Source organism: Herpailurus yagouaroundi, unplaced genomic scaffold (assembly GCF_014898765.1).
Source record: "Herpailurus yagouaroundi ecotype Mexico unplaced genomic scaffold, PumYag 198, whole genome shotgun sequence".
Lineage (NCBI taxonomy): Eukaryota > Metazoa > Chordata > Mammalia > Carnivora > Felidae > Herpailurus > Herpailurus yagouaroundi.
In genome coordinates, this window is record NW_024412429.1 from 10,399,167 (window position 1) to 10,415,965 (window position 16,799).

Here is a 16,799-nt window from a genome sequence, read left to right on the forward strand (position 1 = left end):
GGGTAACTATTTTGTGTGTTTAAAATTTAGAATTCTAATTAAAATTTTTTTAACGTTGATTTATTATTGAGAGACAGAGAGACAGAGCATGAGCAGGGGAGGGGTAGAGAGGGGGGAGACACAGAATCTGAAGTAGGCTCCAGGCTCTGAGCTGTCAGCACAGACCCGGACTTGGGGCTCCAACTCCCTGTGAGATCATGACCTGAGCTGAAGTCAGTTGCCTAACCAAGTGAGCCACCCAGGCGCCCCCTAGAATTCTAAGTAGCATAGAATTCAGGTTTGCATTCGAAGTTTAAAAGGCTCTTTAAAAAAAAAAAAATCACAATTGGTTAGGTTTGTGTATTTATATCTTTGCGATTGATTTTGAGTGTTACTGCTGTGTCATCAGATAATATGATCTGTGCAAACATCTGTTTTTAAAAAGCTAGGAATTTTTTGTCGTCTAGTATGATTAATTTTTGTAAATATTCCACACACAGAAAAAGCTAAGTATACATCGTAGAAACAAAGTTCAGTACATATTAATTACATACTTTATTTTCTTACTTATATTTTACTGACCTGAACCATTAAAACTAGAAGTATGCAAATGTTTCTCACTAGCATTATGTTTGTAGCAAATTATCCTCACCTTCTCTAACAACTTTTACTTTATATATTTTGACACAATGTTATTTGGTGCATATATGTTGATGACTGAATTGTTTGTTGTGCTCTTTACCAGTGTAAAATTACCCTCTTGGGCTTATGCAATATAATAAATATAATGACTTTTATTATTATATATAAAATATAATGAATATAATACATACTACAATATAATAAATATAATAAATTCTCCTTGGTCTGTTCTTAACAATGATCTTTGAAGACTTTTATTTTGATGCATCTAGCTACTAGCAGTGTCTGACACATAGGTGCTTATTCAATGTGACTGAAAATCAAAGATATTGGAAACTTGTAGGGGAGTGGGGACTACTGTAAAGCAGTAGTTTGGTTTGTTTTGTTTGGTTTTTGGGAAGATACAAATGCCTTCTCTCTCCATTCCCCTCAAATGATACCCTTTCCTGTGGGAAATTAATAGCCCGCTCACCATACCCTAATAGTCAAAGAGAAATTCCAGAATGCTACTCCACACCAGAAGGTAGCTACATTCCAAATCTCAGATATTCTAAACCTTTTAAAATTGAGGCCAGCTGTGAAGCAGTGACTGAGCTCTGATGCACACAGTGTGTACACAAAAGACAAAATATCAGCAGTTGAGCTCAGAAAACCACACTGCAGAGGAAGCAGAAGGATCGATGGGAGGGAGACGCCGCGGGTTGAGGCGGGGAGTGTGTAGTACCCCCAGGAGAGAAAGAGCACAGCAAAAAAAGAGACAGGGAAATGAGAAAGGGAGTTTATAAAGATTTTTAAAGATGGTGGGAAAGCCCTACCAAAAGCAGGAGTCCCTGAAGTCCCTGTGGGGGGGGCCCTCTGCAGGTTCTTTGTGCCACCTACGCCAGCACCGACACACAGCAAAATGGGACCAGGGCACCCCCCACATGAGGAGAGAGGCTGGCCCTCCTGAGAGCTCCCCAGGGGCCGACACATCCTGAGGGCTTCACGCACCATCTTCTCTGTCCTCACAGCACGTCCAGATGTGTCACTGCAAATGCAGAGAGGGTCCTCCCTGCCCAGACAAGGCAGGAGGTTTGGGACCCAGGGAACTGCTGCCTCCAGAGGCCACCTCTGCCCGTCAGGTTAAGCTGCCTTCTGCCTGGTCAAAGCTAGACACACTCATGTAGAGCAGGCTTACAGAGGCTTGCATGTGCCATCTAATCGTTTAGCAAACTCGACCCAGTCCACAGTGTGTGATTAAACTAATTTCAAATAAGTCTCTTTTAATTACAGGTTTAGGTTGTATTAAAAATACCCAATTCCAGTGAAAGCTGCTGGTAATTCTGACACTAGACCAGAGCCCATCAAAGGACAGACTTTCTGAAATGTGGGACTGACTTGGGGCTCTGGGATGTACACAGTGAGTTTGAGAGGACTTCCTGAGCGTACAGTTGGCTTTCCAGCACCTGCAGTTACTCTCACTTTAATAAAGACCTGAGGGAGCCTGAGGATCAGAGACAGCAGGAGTGGCCCCATGGCCCCAGATGTTGGTCATTTAAAAATATTTTAGGGGCGTCTGGGGGCTCAGTTGGTTGGGCGTCCGACTTCGGCCCAGGTCATGATCTCACAGTTCGTGGGTTCGAGCCCCACGTCGGGCTCTGTGCTGACAGCTCAGAGCCTGGAGCCTGCTTTGAATTCTGTGTCTCCCTCTCTCTCTGTCCCTTCCCTACTCATACTCTGTCTCTCAAAAATAAACATTGAAAAGAATTTTTTTTAAATATTTTATAACTTCGAAGATCGCTTGGCTGAACAAACACACCAAAATACTCAGTTCTGTACATGCAGAAGCAATGTAATGGCAACAGAGAAAGAGAACTAGTGAGAGACAGGGAAAGGTTTTGAGAGAGAAAGAGACAGAAACAGAGACAAAATGAGAGAGAGAAAGAATATATTCACTTCTAGGACTGCAGGTCAAATAAATCAAACCGGATTACACGGAAACAAGGTGATTCCTATCCCTCCATGAACCTTGTTCTATGCAGTTATTTTGGGAGCACTATGGCAACATTTTCCTGGTTACCCACAATAACACTGACGGCAAGCACTGAGCCCCCCACAGTGTGCACCAGGTCTATACTGGGTCCTTGCTGGGCACAGCTTCACTTAATCCTTAAAAGAAACCTATGAGGAAAAGTACTAGGGTCATCCATTTTATAGACGTGGTAACAGTTGGGGGTTAGTCAGATAACCTACTCATGTACCAGTATCATCCACTGACAGGACCCGGATCTGGGCCCGAGTCTGTGCGTGCGCGTTAGAGTCAAGTTGCCAACTACTAGGCCCCGCTGACCCATTCTATATTTGCGCCAGAGTTTGCTTTCCACGAAAGCTTTCCCTCAGTCCTCAACTAAAAATACAGAGCCTTTATAAGTTTGCTCTCATTTCAAACACATTTAACAAAGAAAACTATTCTTCTGAACTGCCTGGGAAACTCCATTTTTTCCTCTCTCTTCTCCCAGCGTAAAGTGGCATTTATTTGTGTACCTAGGAAGAACCAACCCAAACCTGCTCATTACAAGGGAAGGGAAGCCACATGTGCTAACTCTGGCTTTCAGCGTATCATTGTATTTTTCTCCCCGGCTGCAAAAAGTAGAATTCTTTCAACAAAAACTTTCTATCTAAAAATAAAATCGTGGCAAACTCTGCAATTACACTTCTCAGTTGGAGACGTTTGCTTTCCACTCTATTTTCCCAAATGCAGAAGGAAGTCCAATTTACTGTCTGCTAATGGATCACACCAAAGGCCCAAATGTAGCACAATGAACCGGAAAACCGAAGCTACGTAGGTGTGAATCACTGTGTGGTTGTTCCAGGAGGGCTGCGAGTAGCTTTATTTTAAGTCAAATATGCTACTTATCTCACCTGTCATTTGCACAGTGGGACCCTGATCAGGGTGTGCCAAACTCCAGCCCCAGGGCCATCAAATGATGCTGAGAGGCAGATGTTGGCCAGTTTCCCCCCTCTTGAGCCCACTCCCAAACCTTCCCCTTTCCTCTCTTTTCCGTTTGCTGTTCTGTGCCTCCCGATTATAGGACCCCACCACGCTTATTGTGGAGTGCTGGATTGCTACTGTTACTTGGATTTATCAGAAAGGTTTCATGGGGCGCCTGGGTGGCTCAGTCGGTTAAGTGTCTGACCCCTGATTTCGGCTCAGGTCATGATGTCACAGTTCATGAGTTTCAGCTCCTTGTCAGTGCAGAGCTCACTTTGGATTCTCTCTCCCCCTTTCTCTCTGCCCCGCCCTTGCTTGCGGCCTCTCTCTCTCTCTCCAAATATATAAATAAATAAATAAGATTAAAAAAAAGGCTGCAGAAGGGCTCCTAGGTATTAAAGACTGATAGCTCTTATTTTCTCAGCTGTTGGTTTCTATAAGACATTGTACTACCTTAAAGTTATACTCTGCGAGAAGTACACCATTAACTGAGGTTGATATATACTTTTGGTAAGGGGATTTTACATCTAATTCATCAGGTTCTTTAAGGGACATGTATGAACACCTATGGGTGTTGGAGGGAATGACTAAGACAATTCTATGAACTTTTAGAAAGTGTTTTACAATAATCCAAAGAGAATTTTAAAGCACTAGGAGCTGGGAGGAAGTCTTACCACGATTAGGAGTCTAGCCTAGAGAGAGGAAACAGAAGATTGGGACCAAATGGTACAAATGAATAAATGAACAGCCAGATGTCTAGAAATGGGTAAACATTTTTATAAATGATAATGAGAAGGAGGTGCCCAGTAAACTCTATGGCTTTGCAGATAACAACCCCCTACCTAGAAATGCCTAGTGGAATAAGTCGCTGGACCTCCAGGAGAAGGCAAGCAAAATTGACAGAAGAGCTTATATGAAAAGTGTATGCTATATACTATTCCATCATATCACATTCCATCATGCAATATCAAAATTATGACCCAAGAAAGGGTCCTGAGAATCCTTAGAGATTATTCCCTGCAGATATTCAAGCCATCGCAATGCTCTGGCTTAAAAGTGTCCTCAGGATGCGCACGGGATGGCTGACGTCACCAGGAAGCAGATCAGAAACCTAGAAACGGTTGTCATGTGTCTTTGTAGGAACACTGGTGTGCCCCTACATAGATGACCAGGTGTAGTTTTGGTCATCGCCCCCACAGAGGGCCACAGTAGATCAAGAAATTATCCAGAGAAAGCCAATCAAAAATAGCAAGGGGGCAGAAGTAATAACAGAATAGCAGCGATAATTATGGAACCTATATGCTAGCTACTATTCTAAGTGTTTTCCTTATATTGATTCATTTAATCCCTCAACCATCTCATTTAGTAGTTACTCTTTTTTTTTTTTTTTAATTTTTTTTTTCAACGTTTATTTATTTTTGGGACAGAGAGAGACAGAGCATGAACGGGGGAGGGGCAGAGAGAGAGGGAGACACAGAATCGGAAACAGGCTCCAGGCTCTGAGCCTGACACGGGGCTCGAACTCACGGACCGCAAGATCGTGACCTGGCTGAAGTCAGACGCTTAACCGACTGCGCCACCCAGGCGCCCCATAGTTACTCTTATCAACCCATTGTACAGATGAGAAAATCGGGGATAGAGAGTTTAAGTAGACACGAAACTAACATTTGTGCCCAGGCCATCCAGTGCCAGATTAACAGCTCTTAACTTGAGCTACTTGCAAAATGGGAAAAGACTGAACGAAATTCCATTCTGTTCTGCTGGGAGAGCAAAGGCTAAAAGTAATTCATCTAAGTTAATAAAACCAAGACAAGGCCTGATGGGGAAAACATGGACTTTCCACCAGAGTGCAGATTTTTAAAGTTAGGATAAAGTGAATTTCAGACAAAAGGAAAACAGCTTTGCACAGCAGAAGTACATTATTAGCTTGCATTTTCCTCAAGAAGAGGAATCCAATAGACTCAGAAAGAGTGTTGGCCTTTGATGATGTTGAGGGGAAACAGGTTTGTTCTGAGCTAACAGAGGATTCCTGTGCCTAAAGCCCAGAATTACCCTTGGTCGTTTTCTATTAGAGGCAGGCTATGGGGCTGGAGAAATGAGGGTCTTTCCCCGTGGGCAGAGCCTTTGTGTGATCACCTTTCCTGTGACTTGGGACTTCTACCACCTCCTTGCCAACTTCGTCTCTAAGAAGCTCCGGCCCAGGACAGAAACGGTGTGTGGGTGTGGCAAGCAGCTCTCCATCGGAAGTGACAGGAAGTGATTGCCGACTAATCCCAAGGGGCTGGGACCCACGGCCGTTGTAAACTCTTGTACTGGGGCGGAGCTGGTGGAGCAGTAGAGCCACATCTCACCACTGATGACCTCTGTGCTACACATTCCCTCCGCCTGTTTCTCCAGTCCGTCCTGGAGAAAGCCAGTGGACAGACAGGGAAGGCCTTGGTGGTCTCCGGGAAGAGCGACGATCCTAACTTAGGCCTGGAAGTCTTCTGGCCTCTGCCTCTTTTTCTCTCCTGAGGCTTCAAATGCCTCCAGTTCCCCAGCTCATTGCCCCTCTGAGGACTCAGAAGGACATCACTAAGCACATCGGGCTCCATGCGCAGCCAGCCCTTTGGGCAATGGAGGGACTTGGGGGTAAAATCATTTCTAGTGCCTGCTGATCCGGCAGCTCCAGGGAACAAAGAACCCCCACTCTGGGGTGTGTGCACCTGCAGGAGACGGCCCAGGGAGCTGCACCGACAGCGGAGGTGCTGGAGGATGTAAGAAGAAAAAACAGAGACTTGGGAACACCGGGCTTGGTGAATGGGCTCCGTGGCGGGAGGCACTTGAAATATTAACCATTATTGAGTTGTTCAGTTTCGGAGGATTAAAGAGACACCCCTGCTGACTCTCTTTAGCACAGTCTACACCAGGGAAATCAGCCTCCCCCGTCAGCTACAGACATTTTACCACTTGCCCGAGAGGTGGAACAGAGGCAATCTCTGCTTCTACTCACCTACGCAGTTATCGCAAAGGCTACAATGAGAGGCACGAGGGGGCCGGAAAATCTTGCAGGTGAAACAATATTTAAGTTTCACAGTCTGGCCATTGATGATGACTTCTTTGGTTCTGGGAGGTGGGCGGTACCCCCCTGAACTGGTGCCGTTTGCGATATCTGTGGACAAAAGAAGAAAAAGAGTGCAAGCCCTTAATATAATCACTTATCGGCTGCAGGCTCCCACCCCTAGGAGGCCTGGAGTCTGCATTTCCAAGGGAGCAGCCACACCTGGCCTTTCTGGGAGGCACCCGACGCCAGACACCCAAGAGGACCTGCCTTCCAGCTCCTTGCCAGGGCTGAGGCTGCCCAAAATAGTTCACACAGACAGCGGCCACGTGACTGAGTTCTGGCCAATGAGGCTCGAGCACACATGGCCAGGCCCAGCCAATGGGTCCCTCCCCGCGGAGACCCGCCCACTCTTTCCTCTCCCCGCAGGGCCGCTGGGGAACCAAAAATTGGGGATCCTGAATGTGCAGAGGACGGCTGCCTCTCTGATCTCTTCACCCTCCATACTGCTACATGGACACCAAATTCCCAGTGTTAAATTTCTAAAGGTCTGGGTTTTGTTACAGCAGCTAGTGCTGCCCTAATTAACACAGTGGGGGATACTGACATCAAGATCCTTCTCTGATGGTACATTCCAAATCCAGTTTAAGAATCTCCCACCTTGCACATTGGCTTCCTCAAAAATACCAGGTATTGGATGAGGGGAATATATAATACATATGTATATATATGTGTGTGTGAGTGTGTGTGTATATATATATATATATATATACATACATATATATATTCAAAATATATATATATACATATATATTCAAAATAGATATATTTAAAAATATATTTAAAAAATAATCTCTATATTGTTTATTGTCTGACCAGCATCTTTCATTATCTTCTAGAACCAGTTTTTTAAATGTTGAAAAAAAAATACAAATATATATATTTTTAACTAAAACACTTTTTTTAATGTTTATTTATTTTTCAGACAATGCAAGAGACAGAGTGCAAGCAGCGGAGGGGCAGACAGAGGGAGCCACAGAATCTGAAGCGGGCTCCAGGCTCTGAGCTGTCAGCCCAGAGCCCGACACGGGGCTCGAACTCACTGAGCTGTCTGTCAGCCCAGAGCTCGAACGGGGTGAGAGCATGACCTGAGCCGAAGTCGGACGCTTAACGACTGAGCCATTCAGGCGCCCCTGTATTTTTTTTAAAAGTTTCATTTTATCTTACAAATCTGGTTCTTGTCTCTGAGTTCACATTAGAACCACCCAAGGAGCTTTCTAAATTCCCCTAATGGATGGACCCTGCCACAGACCCATTAAATCAGAATCGAGCCCCTGGGGTGATTGTAAAGTGCTGCAGGGTTGAGAACCCCTGCTCTACAGGAAGATAAAACATCCAGTTTTATTCTCCTCTAGGCCCCTCAGCCCTGTGAGCCCTGTCAGGAAGAATTGGGGGCAGCTGCCTGTGCAGCCCAGCACAGGAGGCCATGGGGGGATGGAGAGTAGCAAGACTATCTAAGGGCTTCGCCAAGAGACTCTGCAGCAGATAAACAGCTAGAGAAGACCCTAGGGGCTGGAGGAAATCTTGGGAAACTTCATGGGGGTCTCGAAACAGAGCTGGTAACTTTAAAGGTAGCTGTATTTTACTTCACACACACTGAAAGGTCACACTATTTTGCAATAGTTGCAACATGTGATACATTTCCCAAATGGTATGAGTCCCAACACCCACGGGGGCCCCCACAAACAGCCTGGGCAGGAGTTACAGGAAGAGCTTCCAAAACTCCTGATATTTCAGTCCTGCCCTCAGGGAGGCTGATTTCATTGGTGGGGGTACAGTCTGGCATCGGGGTCGAAGAAACTCCTGAGGTATGGTGATATCTGCAGAAGTGCACTTTCTTCCTGCCTCCGTGCTCTGACAGAATCCACCACTCACGCGTCATGATTTCAGGGGCCCTTCACCCTTCACCCCAATCTTCTTTAACAGGAGAACGGAGGCCTGAAAATCTGCCCCTTGCCCTTTGGCCTAAGTTTGGTATTTGTAAAAATACCAATCCAAGTGGTAGAGAGGGAGCATTGTGAGTGGTTATCAGCCATTTTCTATTCATGGAAAATTAAAGTTCTACAAGCAGGTTCTAGAAGGAAAGGACAGAGAGTTCAAGAACACCTGAGGCAGACAAGGCGGTGTAGAGGGCAGGGAAATGGGAAGACTAAGGAGCAGCTTTCCGCTTTACCTCTTTGCTGAGGACAGCTCTTCTACTTAGAATAATAATTACACAGCCACGGAGCCATCCCAGAGACCCTGGGTGGCCTTGCCAAGCAGGATACCCTCTCTTGGCATGTGCCCCACTGTCCTTGCACCCCGGTGGCTGCCCTATCAAACCTCTCAATGGGTTGTGTAATAAGGAGAAAACAAAGAGAGGAGGTGGCTATGTACTTCCCTAGCCATCGGGGTAAAAATAACTTGCTTTGAATACATCAAAGATAAGGTCAGCTCTCTAGAGATTGTGCCAACTGGGTGCCTAAATTAATTATGACTTGGTGCTTCACTAGCCTTATATCAGCCATGAAATCTACTGTATCCATTTAGCTCTTGAAAACATGGGTAGAAAAACTAGAAAGCCAGATACATGTGTAAAAATAATAACTCAGGGGCTCCTGAGTGGCTCAGTCATTTAAACGTCCAACTTTGGCTCAGGTCACGATCTTGCGGTTCATGAGTTCGAGCCCCACCTCAGGCTCTGTGCTGACAGCTCAGAGCCTCGAGCCTGCTTCAGATTCTGTGTCTCCCTCTCTCTCTGCCTCTCTCTCTCTTTTAAGTTTAAAAATAGATATTTAACATTTAAAAAAAATTTAAAAAATGGAAAGAATAATCCAATCAGCAGTATTTGTGTTAATTTAATCAGAAAAGTTGAAAGACTGAATTGTCACAGAAAGTGTCTTAAAATGCAGGGATGACCATCTTCTCGCACTCAAATTACTAAAATAGCCTAGTCTGAGTAGCAGGGCCTTGGAAAAGGACCCGCTAGCACCTGATCCTGTTGTTCCAAAGTACATTTTTGAAAGGTTAAAAATTTGATACAATGTGAAGTGAAGGTGAGAATTCAACAGACATGAAAAATTGAGGCTTAAGAATTAAGCCAAATCTGAAAACTCTTTGACTAAACATCTGGAGAACTTTTCATGTCAAAGAAACTGAAGAATCAGAAGACCTGGATTCAGGACCCAACTGTGCCATTGAAGTGACTGAAGTGACTGAACATCCACATAACTGAAAAAAAAAAAAGTCAACTGGTATTTAGAGCCTATGGTTCACCCTTGAACGATGTTGGGGTTGGGGGGCTGACCCCTTACACAGTGGAAAATTCAAGTATAACTTTTGACGCCCCCCAAAACATAACTACTATTAGCCTATTATTGACCAGCAGTCTTACCAATCACATCAAGTTGATTAAGACATATTTTGTATATTATATTCATTATATACAGTATTCTAACTGTATATAATATAGTACGTTATACTCTCTATATACTGTATATAACACAGTATTATATACTGTATACATAATTATATACATTATATAATGTACAGTATATATAATACTGTATATAATATTTTCTTACTGTATATAATATACTGTGTATAATAAAGTAAGCTAGAGAAAAGAAAATGTTATTAAGAAAATCATAAAGAAGAAAGAATACATTTACAGGACTGTTCTGTATTATTGGAAAACCTACATGTATAAGTGACCCCGTGCAGTGCGAACCTGTCTTATTTGAGGGTCAATTGTATTTAAGTAAAATACTGTGCCAGGGCCATAGAGGACTCATAAACGAACAAACACAGACAAGGGGAGAAGTCAGCAAGGGGTCCTGCTGGGCTGTCTGCTGGGCAGTGAGTCTCCTGGCCAGTCTGGCCATCCCATTCCCTCAGAGCAGGCTTTCTAGATGGAAGTCTAACAAAACCCTCCCACGGGCCTCCCATGGGCCACCCATGGTCTTTCATGCCCCTGGCCCTTCTCTTGACCTCCGGTCTTACACAGAGCCTGTGCTCAGAGCACAGTGGCCTCCTTGTGCCCCCCGAGCAGGCTGCTGTTTTGTACTTCCAGGCACAAAGCCTTCTCCCCTGGGGCTTCCCTTTCATGCTATCTGCGTAGATACCCTTCAGTCTTCAAGGACCAGTTCAAGCTTCTCTTGCAGAAATGCTTTGTAAGCTGAGCTGTTTCCTCCTTTGGACTTTTACCATATGATTCGTTTATATGTATATCATTTTCAATCACTAGACCATGTTGTGCTTTCAGGTACCAGTCCTGTGCTGGGAGCAGGGGGAGGCTTGTTCTCTGCTGGTGATGTGCACAGGCTGGAGGGAAGACCTGGGACCTGGCTAGTGCAGCCACGGCAAGGATCTGCTTCGGTGTCTTCCCCCAGGGGCTGCTGCAGCTCAGGGACCATGCGTTCCCTCTTTCATGTTCCCACTGTCCAGCAGAGGTTCTGGCACACAGTAGGTCTTCAAGAGGTGCATGCTGAACGGGGAGGCCAGTAGTCCCGACAGGTGGGGACGAAGGATGCCTGGACGCACAGGACTGGCGTCCTCCACACCCGTGCGTCAGCCAGAGGCCCACTGCCCTTTGTCCTCTGAGCCAGTGACGCTTCCCTCCCTGGGAACGCCTCTCTCAAGATCTTCCTGAGGCTGTTACTCTTCTTAAACGTGTCCACGGCCACTGCTGGCCCAGTGACCCATCTCGCACAGCTAGTCTGCGTATGCGCCCCCAGAGAGGGCCGGGCAACACGGGCAGCTGAATACCTCAGGGCACCCCAAAGTGGCTGTTTCTTTCACATAATAAATTCAACAGCCACCCCAGCCAGCAGCTTCGGGCATGCCTGCATCCAGGGTAGATGTGAATGACTGGGCCTTGAAACCCAGGGCTTCAAACACCCACCTGAGCACAACGAAAGTTTCTCCTCAACGTGCAGACTGACGCCAATGGCTGGTCATTAAATCCGTTCCTCGTCCCTGGAGATGACGTACACCCGTGGCCCACGTCACAGGGCACGGAAGGTGGTGTTCCTGTTCTAATCCTCAATTACTCTGTTTTTTTTGGTTTTGGTCTTGGTCATTGGCAACAATTGTGCCCTCCGCTTCGGAGAACTGCTCTTTGTGGTTTAAGTACAGACGCCGAAAAAGGGTAATTGAAGTCTGCAATATCTAACGGTTAAAGAACACTAGAATTTGTGTGTGTGTGTGGGAATCTCTAACAGTACTGCAAGTTTATATGAGTCAGTATTTCTTAAGGACATTTTTATATACGAGCATTCTGAAAGCAAACTTAAGAGCTTGAAATGGTCTTTTTCTTTCTAAAACTCCCCCTCCTTGCAAATTGTTGGTAGCTGTTGGGGTGGAGGCAGAAAGAGTAACAGAATCTCCATCTGGCATGAACCTCACAGTCAGCAAAGAACGAGGGGATCTGGGGAGTGGGGGAGGGGCCGTGCAGTGTGAATGTAGGGACACACAACTGCCTGTTGACTAAGTTTTTCACTCAGAGAGAAGTCCTGGGCTTACCAGAGCCTTTAGTAAGTTGTTTGTTCACGCATGCCTCTTTCAAAGCCACTCTCCGAACAAGTCTTGCTCTTTTCTGGAAGGAATAATAAATATTCACTCATAGCCTGAGCGACCCACTTGTCTACTGTCTTATTGATTCCTGCTCCAAATTCAGGGAGAAAACTGTTGAACCTTTAAAACCGCTGACCTTTACCACATAAAGCAAGTGAACTCTGCTTTCTTAAAATGCAAAGGGAAATATCCGAACTTACGAAAGATGTACATTAAGGTACTTTTCCTTTTCCAAAAGGATTTGGAACAATGGGATTCCCTGGTGCATTGAAGTTTCATGATGATTCACCACTAACAGTGTCTTCGCGAGAGGGAGGAACCTCTGCTAACAAACGTTTGACTGGAACGAGGACACACTGCACGAGGATACAAGTCGTAGGGGAAGTGAGATTTGCTTTCTACTCAGATCTTCACGACCCTGTCTATTGCGTGGCTGGAGGACAGCCGTAAGTTCAAATGCATCTGAAATTTCAGAAGGCTCATGTCATTGGTGCTTTGCAGCATTTGGGACACAGACTACCCAACCTTGAAATGGTTACCTCTCGGGAGACGGAAAATGGCTGAGAGCCAATCAACACGGCTCTTGGCTAACAGTCTGTAAACTTCCAAGCCCATAGGAAAATATTAAGATGATGAAATCTGAGACAGCTCAACTATTAAACTGTTAGGGGTGAAAGGGAGAGCAAATTCTGATCTGTCCACAGACATTGGTTAGGTTTCCACTTGAGGGTAAAATGTGAATCTTTTCTCACCAATATATTGGATGGCGGTACCTTTGCCTCCATAAATGCTTATATACAAATGTGCATTTGAAGGCTCACAAAGGGGTGAGACTCCCCAGCCCTCTCCCACCAGCTGAACGCTTTGCTCTGTCAGTTTGTCTTATATGTTTGTCTTCGAGGGCTAAAACTGATGCCTGAGGTGAGGCTCGTGCATGTGGTTTCAATCCTGAGCCACGCGGACAGGCAGAGAGGGGAGGACCCTCTGCTTAGAGGGGCACACATCAAAGATGACCGGAGGAAGGACAGGGGCCAGGAGCAGGAGAAGAAGAAAAGCAGACGTGGGGAAGCCATAGGCAGGCGTGGGCCCCACGTGGGATGGACGGACACCTACTAGCAACGGAAGACATAAGGCATTCGGGGCCCAGCTAGTCTTTCCCGGTCCCTTCACTCACTAATCCAACGTCTCTGAGTGTTGCAGGCACTCTGATGGACAACACAGACCTGGCTCCTGCCTTCAGGGCGTTTACAGCCTAGTGGAGGAGACAGATATTAAGTAAGTAAACACACAACTAAATGCATCATTGTGCATCGTGTTCTTTCGAGTCCGAGAAGCAGGAACTCCGCTTGGTGTGAGGATCCTTCCCAGAAGAAAGAGCATTTGAACCAGGGTCTGAAAGAGGATGGAGCAGGGCTTCCTTAGGCAGCGCCTGTGCACGCGTGTGTAAGCGTGCACGCACGCTGGGAGTGAGGAGCGAGGCATTTCAGACAGAGGGAGGGACTTGTGTCCTGGCCCCAGGACAGGAAGCAGATGGTATATTCAAGAACTGCAGGCAGGTTAGTGTGACCAGAACACAGAGAATGGGAGACGGTCAGAGAGGAAGACGGCAGGGGCTAGATCACACAGGGCCCTGGAGTCATGTTGGGGATGTTGGTGTTCATCCTCGGTGTCCCAGAGATGGGCTGGGGACAGAGGGAAGCAAGACGGCCAGTTAGCGGGGATTTGGAATACGAGCCAGAGATGATGTTAGCCCCAAATAGGGTGGTGGCTGTAGCGATGGAGAGAAGTAGACACATTCCAGAAACGTGAAAATGGTAACATCAGTTATTAGCGGATGTGGTGAATGAGAGACAGGTGGGTGTCCAGGATGAGTCTCGGGCTCTGGATGGTGCAAGGGGGCACTGGGGCAGCGTCCTGAAGCAGACGGCAGGACTTGTGAAGGTGCAGCAAGGGAAGGAGGGGAGGGAGGAGATTGCCTGCTGGTGCTGAGTGTGAGGAAATATCTTGCAGGCCTGTGCACATACAGAGCAGGACCTGAGAGGAAGGGCCTAGGCTGGAGATAAATGTCCCCTGGCTTCTGAAGTCATCAGGAGGTACGGGGCCAAGGGCTGAGCCCCAAGCCACTCCCACATTTAGAAAAGGATCACTGGAGAGGCAGAAGGAGGGCACAGTGTCACTGAGTCACGTAGTCTGCTTTAAACACATCCGGAAAACCCCAACACCGGAGTCCCTCTGGGGGACTGGTGCATCGGCACAGCAAAGAGGCTAGGAATAAAAAAGTGCAAAGAAAACCCAGGGTTTCCTCAATGAACTTGGTCCTCATACCTTCCAAGGATACTCCCATCCTGTGGGACAAGGAGCGTTCTGTGGTCCCCTAGCACGGAACATGCTGGTGTAGAAGGAGGATTGCCTGGTGGGGCAATCGGGGTTTCCTCTGGACAAAGGGGACACGGCTGTGACGGTGCTCGGAGTGGATGCTGGGGTGGAGCAGGAAGGAACCGCACTCTCTCGGGGCTGGACAGAGAACACTGGAAACAAAGCTCAGCCAGGATGGGCGGCGGGCGAAGGGATGAAGCCACCATGCTCCAATGCCTGGACTGCGTGCAGAGAGATGGAAAGGCCCGGGGCTAGGCACAGTGTGTCCACTGGCTTGCCCTCAAATGGGTAGAATCATGGAAGGATGCAGAGTCCTGGAGAGGGCACCTTCCTGCAGGGATGGAGAGGGCAGTGGTGGGGGAACTACTACAGACTCCTGGGGATGGGGATCTGGAAGAGGACCTGGGGCATATCCCACATAAAGGGATTAGGCTGCCTGCCCTTGCTGGAGGCGTGGGGGTTGCAGACGGGGTACTTTTTCCCACTGAGTCTCACCACCCCCCACCCACTGCGGTCCTGCCTTCATGAACAAAGCAGGGCGGAGAGGTCTGGTGTGGGGACCGTGGCTGCCTGGGAAATGCTCGGGAGGAGGAACGGAAAGGGGCAGGCTCTGACGGGGTGATGCATGTGCATGGTTCCCACTCACAGGTCTTCCCTAAGCCCCTCACTGGCATCTTAAGTGGTGGGAACAATTAAAGGGCAGGGGTAGTGCCAGGCTAAGAAAGGGGGAAATGGTGCATTGCAGACAATAAACCCGTGCTTCACAAAGTGGCTCAGGCTTGACCTTGCCTCTCCTGCATGTGCAGCTGGGTTTGGTCACAGGAGGTAATTTTATGTAGAGACCACAAAGGCTTCAGGCTTACTCTGGATTTGGTCATCAAAGGGCTCATAGGATGGACCTCCTTTAGGAGAAAACTTGGTGAAGGAGAAAGCATTTGTCAGATGAGAACCTGAACAGGTACTCCTAAGCCACATGAGAACCCTACCACTTAAGGCTTTTAACCAAGAACTGAGAAAAACACAATGAAATATTTGTAGAGAATTGGGCAAGGCAACCTTTGTCTGCTTAACAGAGAGGAGAAAAAGGAAACCTCAGAGAAAGAGGTTCCTGTGCTACTCAGTGCTAGCTTCATTCATTCATTCATTCATTCATTCATTCATTCTTCTTTTCAGATATCTATTAGGCACCTACCACGTGCTGAGCAGTCTTCTGGGGGCCCTGGATACAGTGGTGAATAAGCTAAGCCCTCTGTCCTTTCGTGGCCTACCCTCTAGGAAGGGCAGATAAGCCCAGAGTATGGATCTTTAAGAGTACAAACAAATCACATTTAATAACAGATCTTAAATGGGGCTGATGATCGAGGTCAGCTAGGGCAGTGATTCTCAAACGGGGGTGATTTGGGGCCCCAGGAAAAATCTGGCTGAGTCCAAAATGTCTGGAGGTGGCAGGAGGGAATAAGTTAAGCCCACAGATGCTGCTAAACATCCCATAATGCACAGGACAGCCCCCACAGCAAAGACTTACCCAGCCCAAGATATCAGTAAGTGCCAAGGATGAGAAATCTTAGCCTGGGGCCTTGCTACTCAAAGTGTGTTCTGTGGACCAGCAGTACCAGCATCGCTGGGAAGCTCATTGGAAAGGAATAATCCCAGGTGGTTCAGATGCACGTGACAGTTGGAGAAGCATTGCCGAGATGCAAACCCTTGTTAGCAAGCAGGACAAAAGCCCAGCGGAGTCCCTGCTCGCAGGTTAGGACTTTAAAAGCTTGGGAAGCTTTTAAAATGCAGAGATTCCTTACTTCTGAAGATTCTTAGGCCCACAGGGTAGGGTCTAAGAATCAGTACTTCTAGAAAAGCTCCCTGTCTATATCTGATGGTGAGGCCTGGGATCCATAGCAAACACGACACAGATAAGAGCTAAACCCTCAGCATGAGTTTTTGTATCACTGGCTGGAGAATCTCAGCAGCTGGCCTGGGATGCCGGAGAGAGAGAGGTGTGCCGTCTATAAAGATGCTAATGTTACTCAAAGGGCTGATGTTATCTCTTTAGTAATGGAAAATGGAAAGTCGGTCTGATGAAATGGCCGGGCCAAGTTTTCAAACCGCCCATTTTTCTTGTATTTATAACAGTGTAACTTTTAAAAAAATTTTTAATGTTTATTTATTTTTGAGAGAGAG

The 16,799-nt window shown here is 46.7% G+C and overlaps 1 protein-coding gene across 4 annotated transcripts in view; it reads right to left on the minus strand.

The window, feature by feature from the left end:
- Positions 1–16,799, minus strand: part of ZDHHC14 (zDHHC palmitoyltransferase 14) — a 291,516-nt gene that overhangs the window by 68,916 nt on the left and 205,801 nt on the right. For all 4 annotated transcript variants that reach the window (XM_040448780.1, XM_040448776.1, XM_040448777.1 and 1 more), the window contains exon 3: positions 6,585–6,743. In XM_040448780.1, the coding sequence (XP_040304714.1) occupies positions 6,585–6,743 (159 nt within the window). The remainder of the gene's footprint in view (positions 1–6,584; positions 6,744–16,799) is intronic.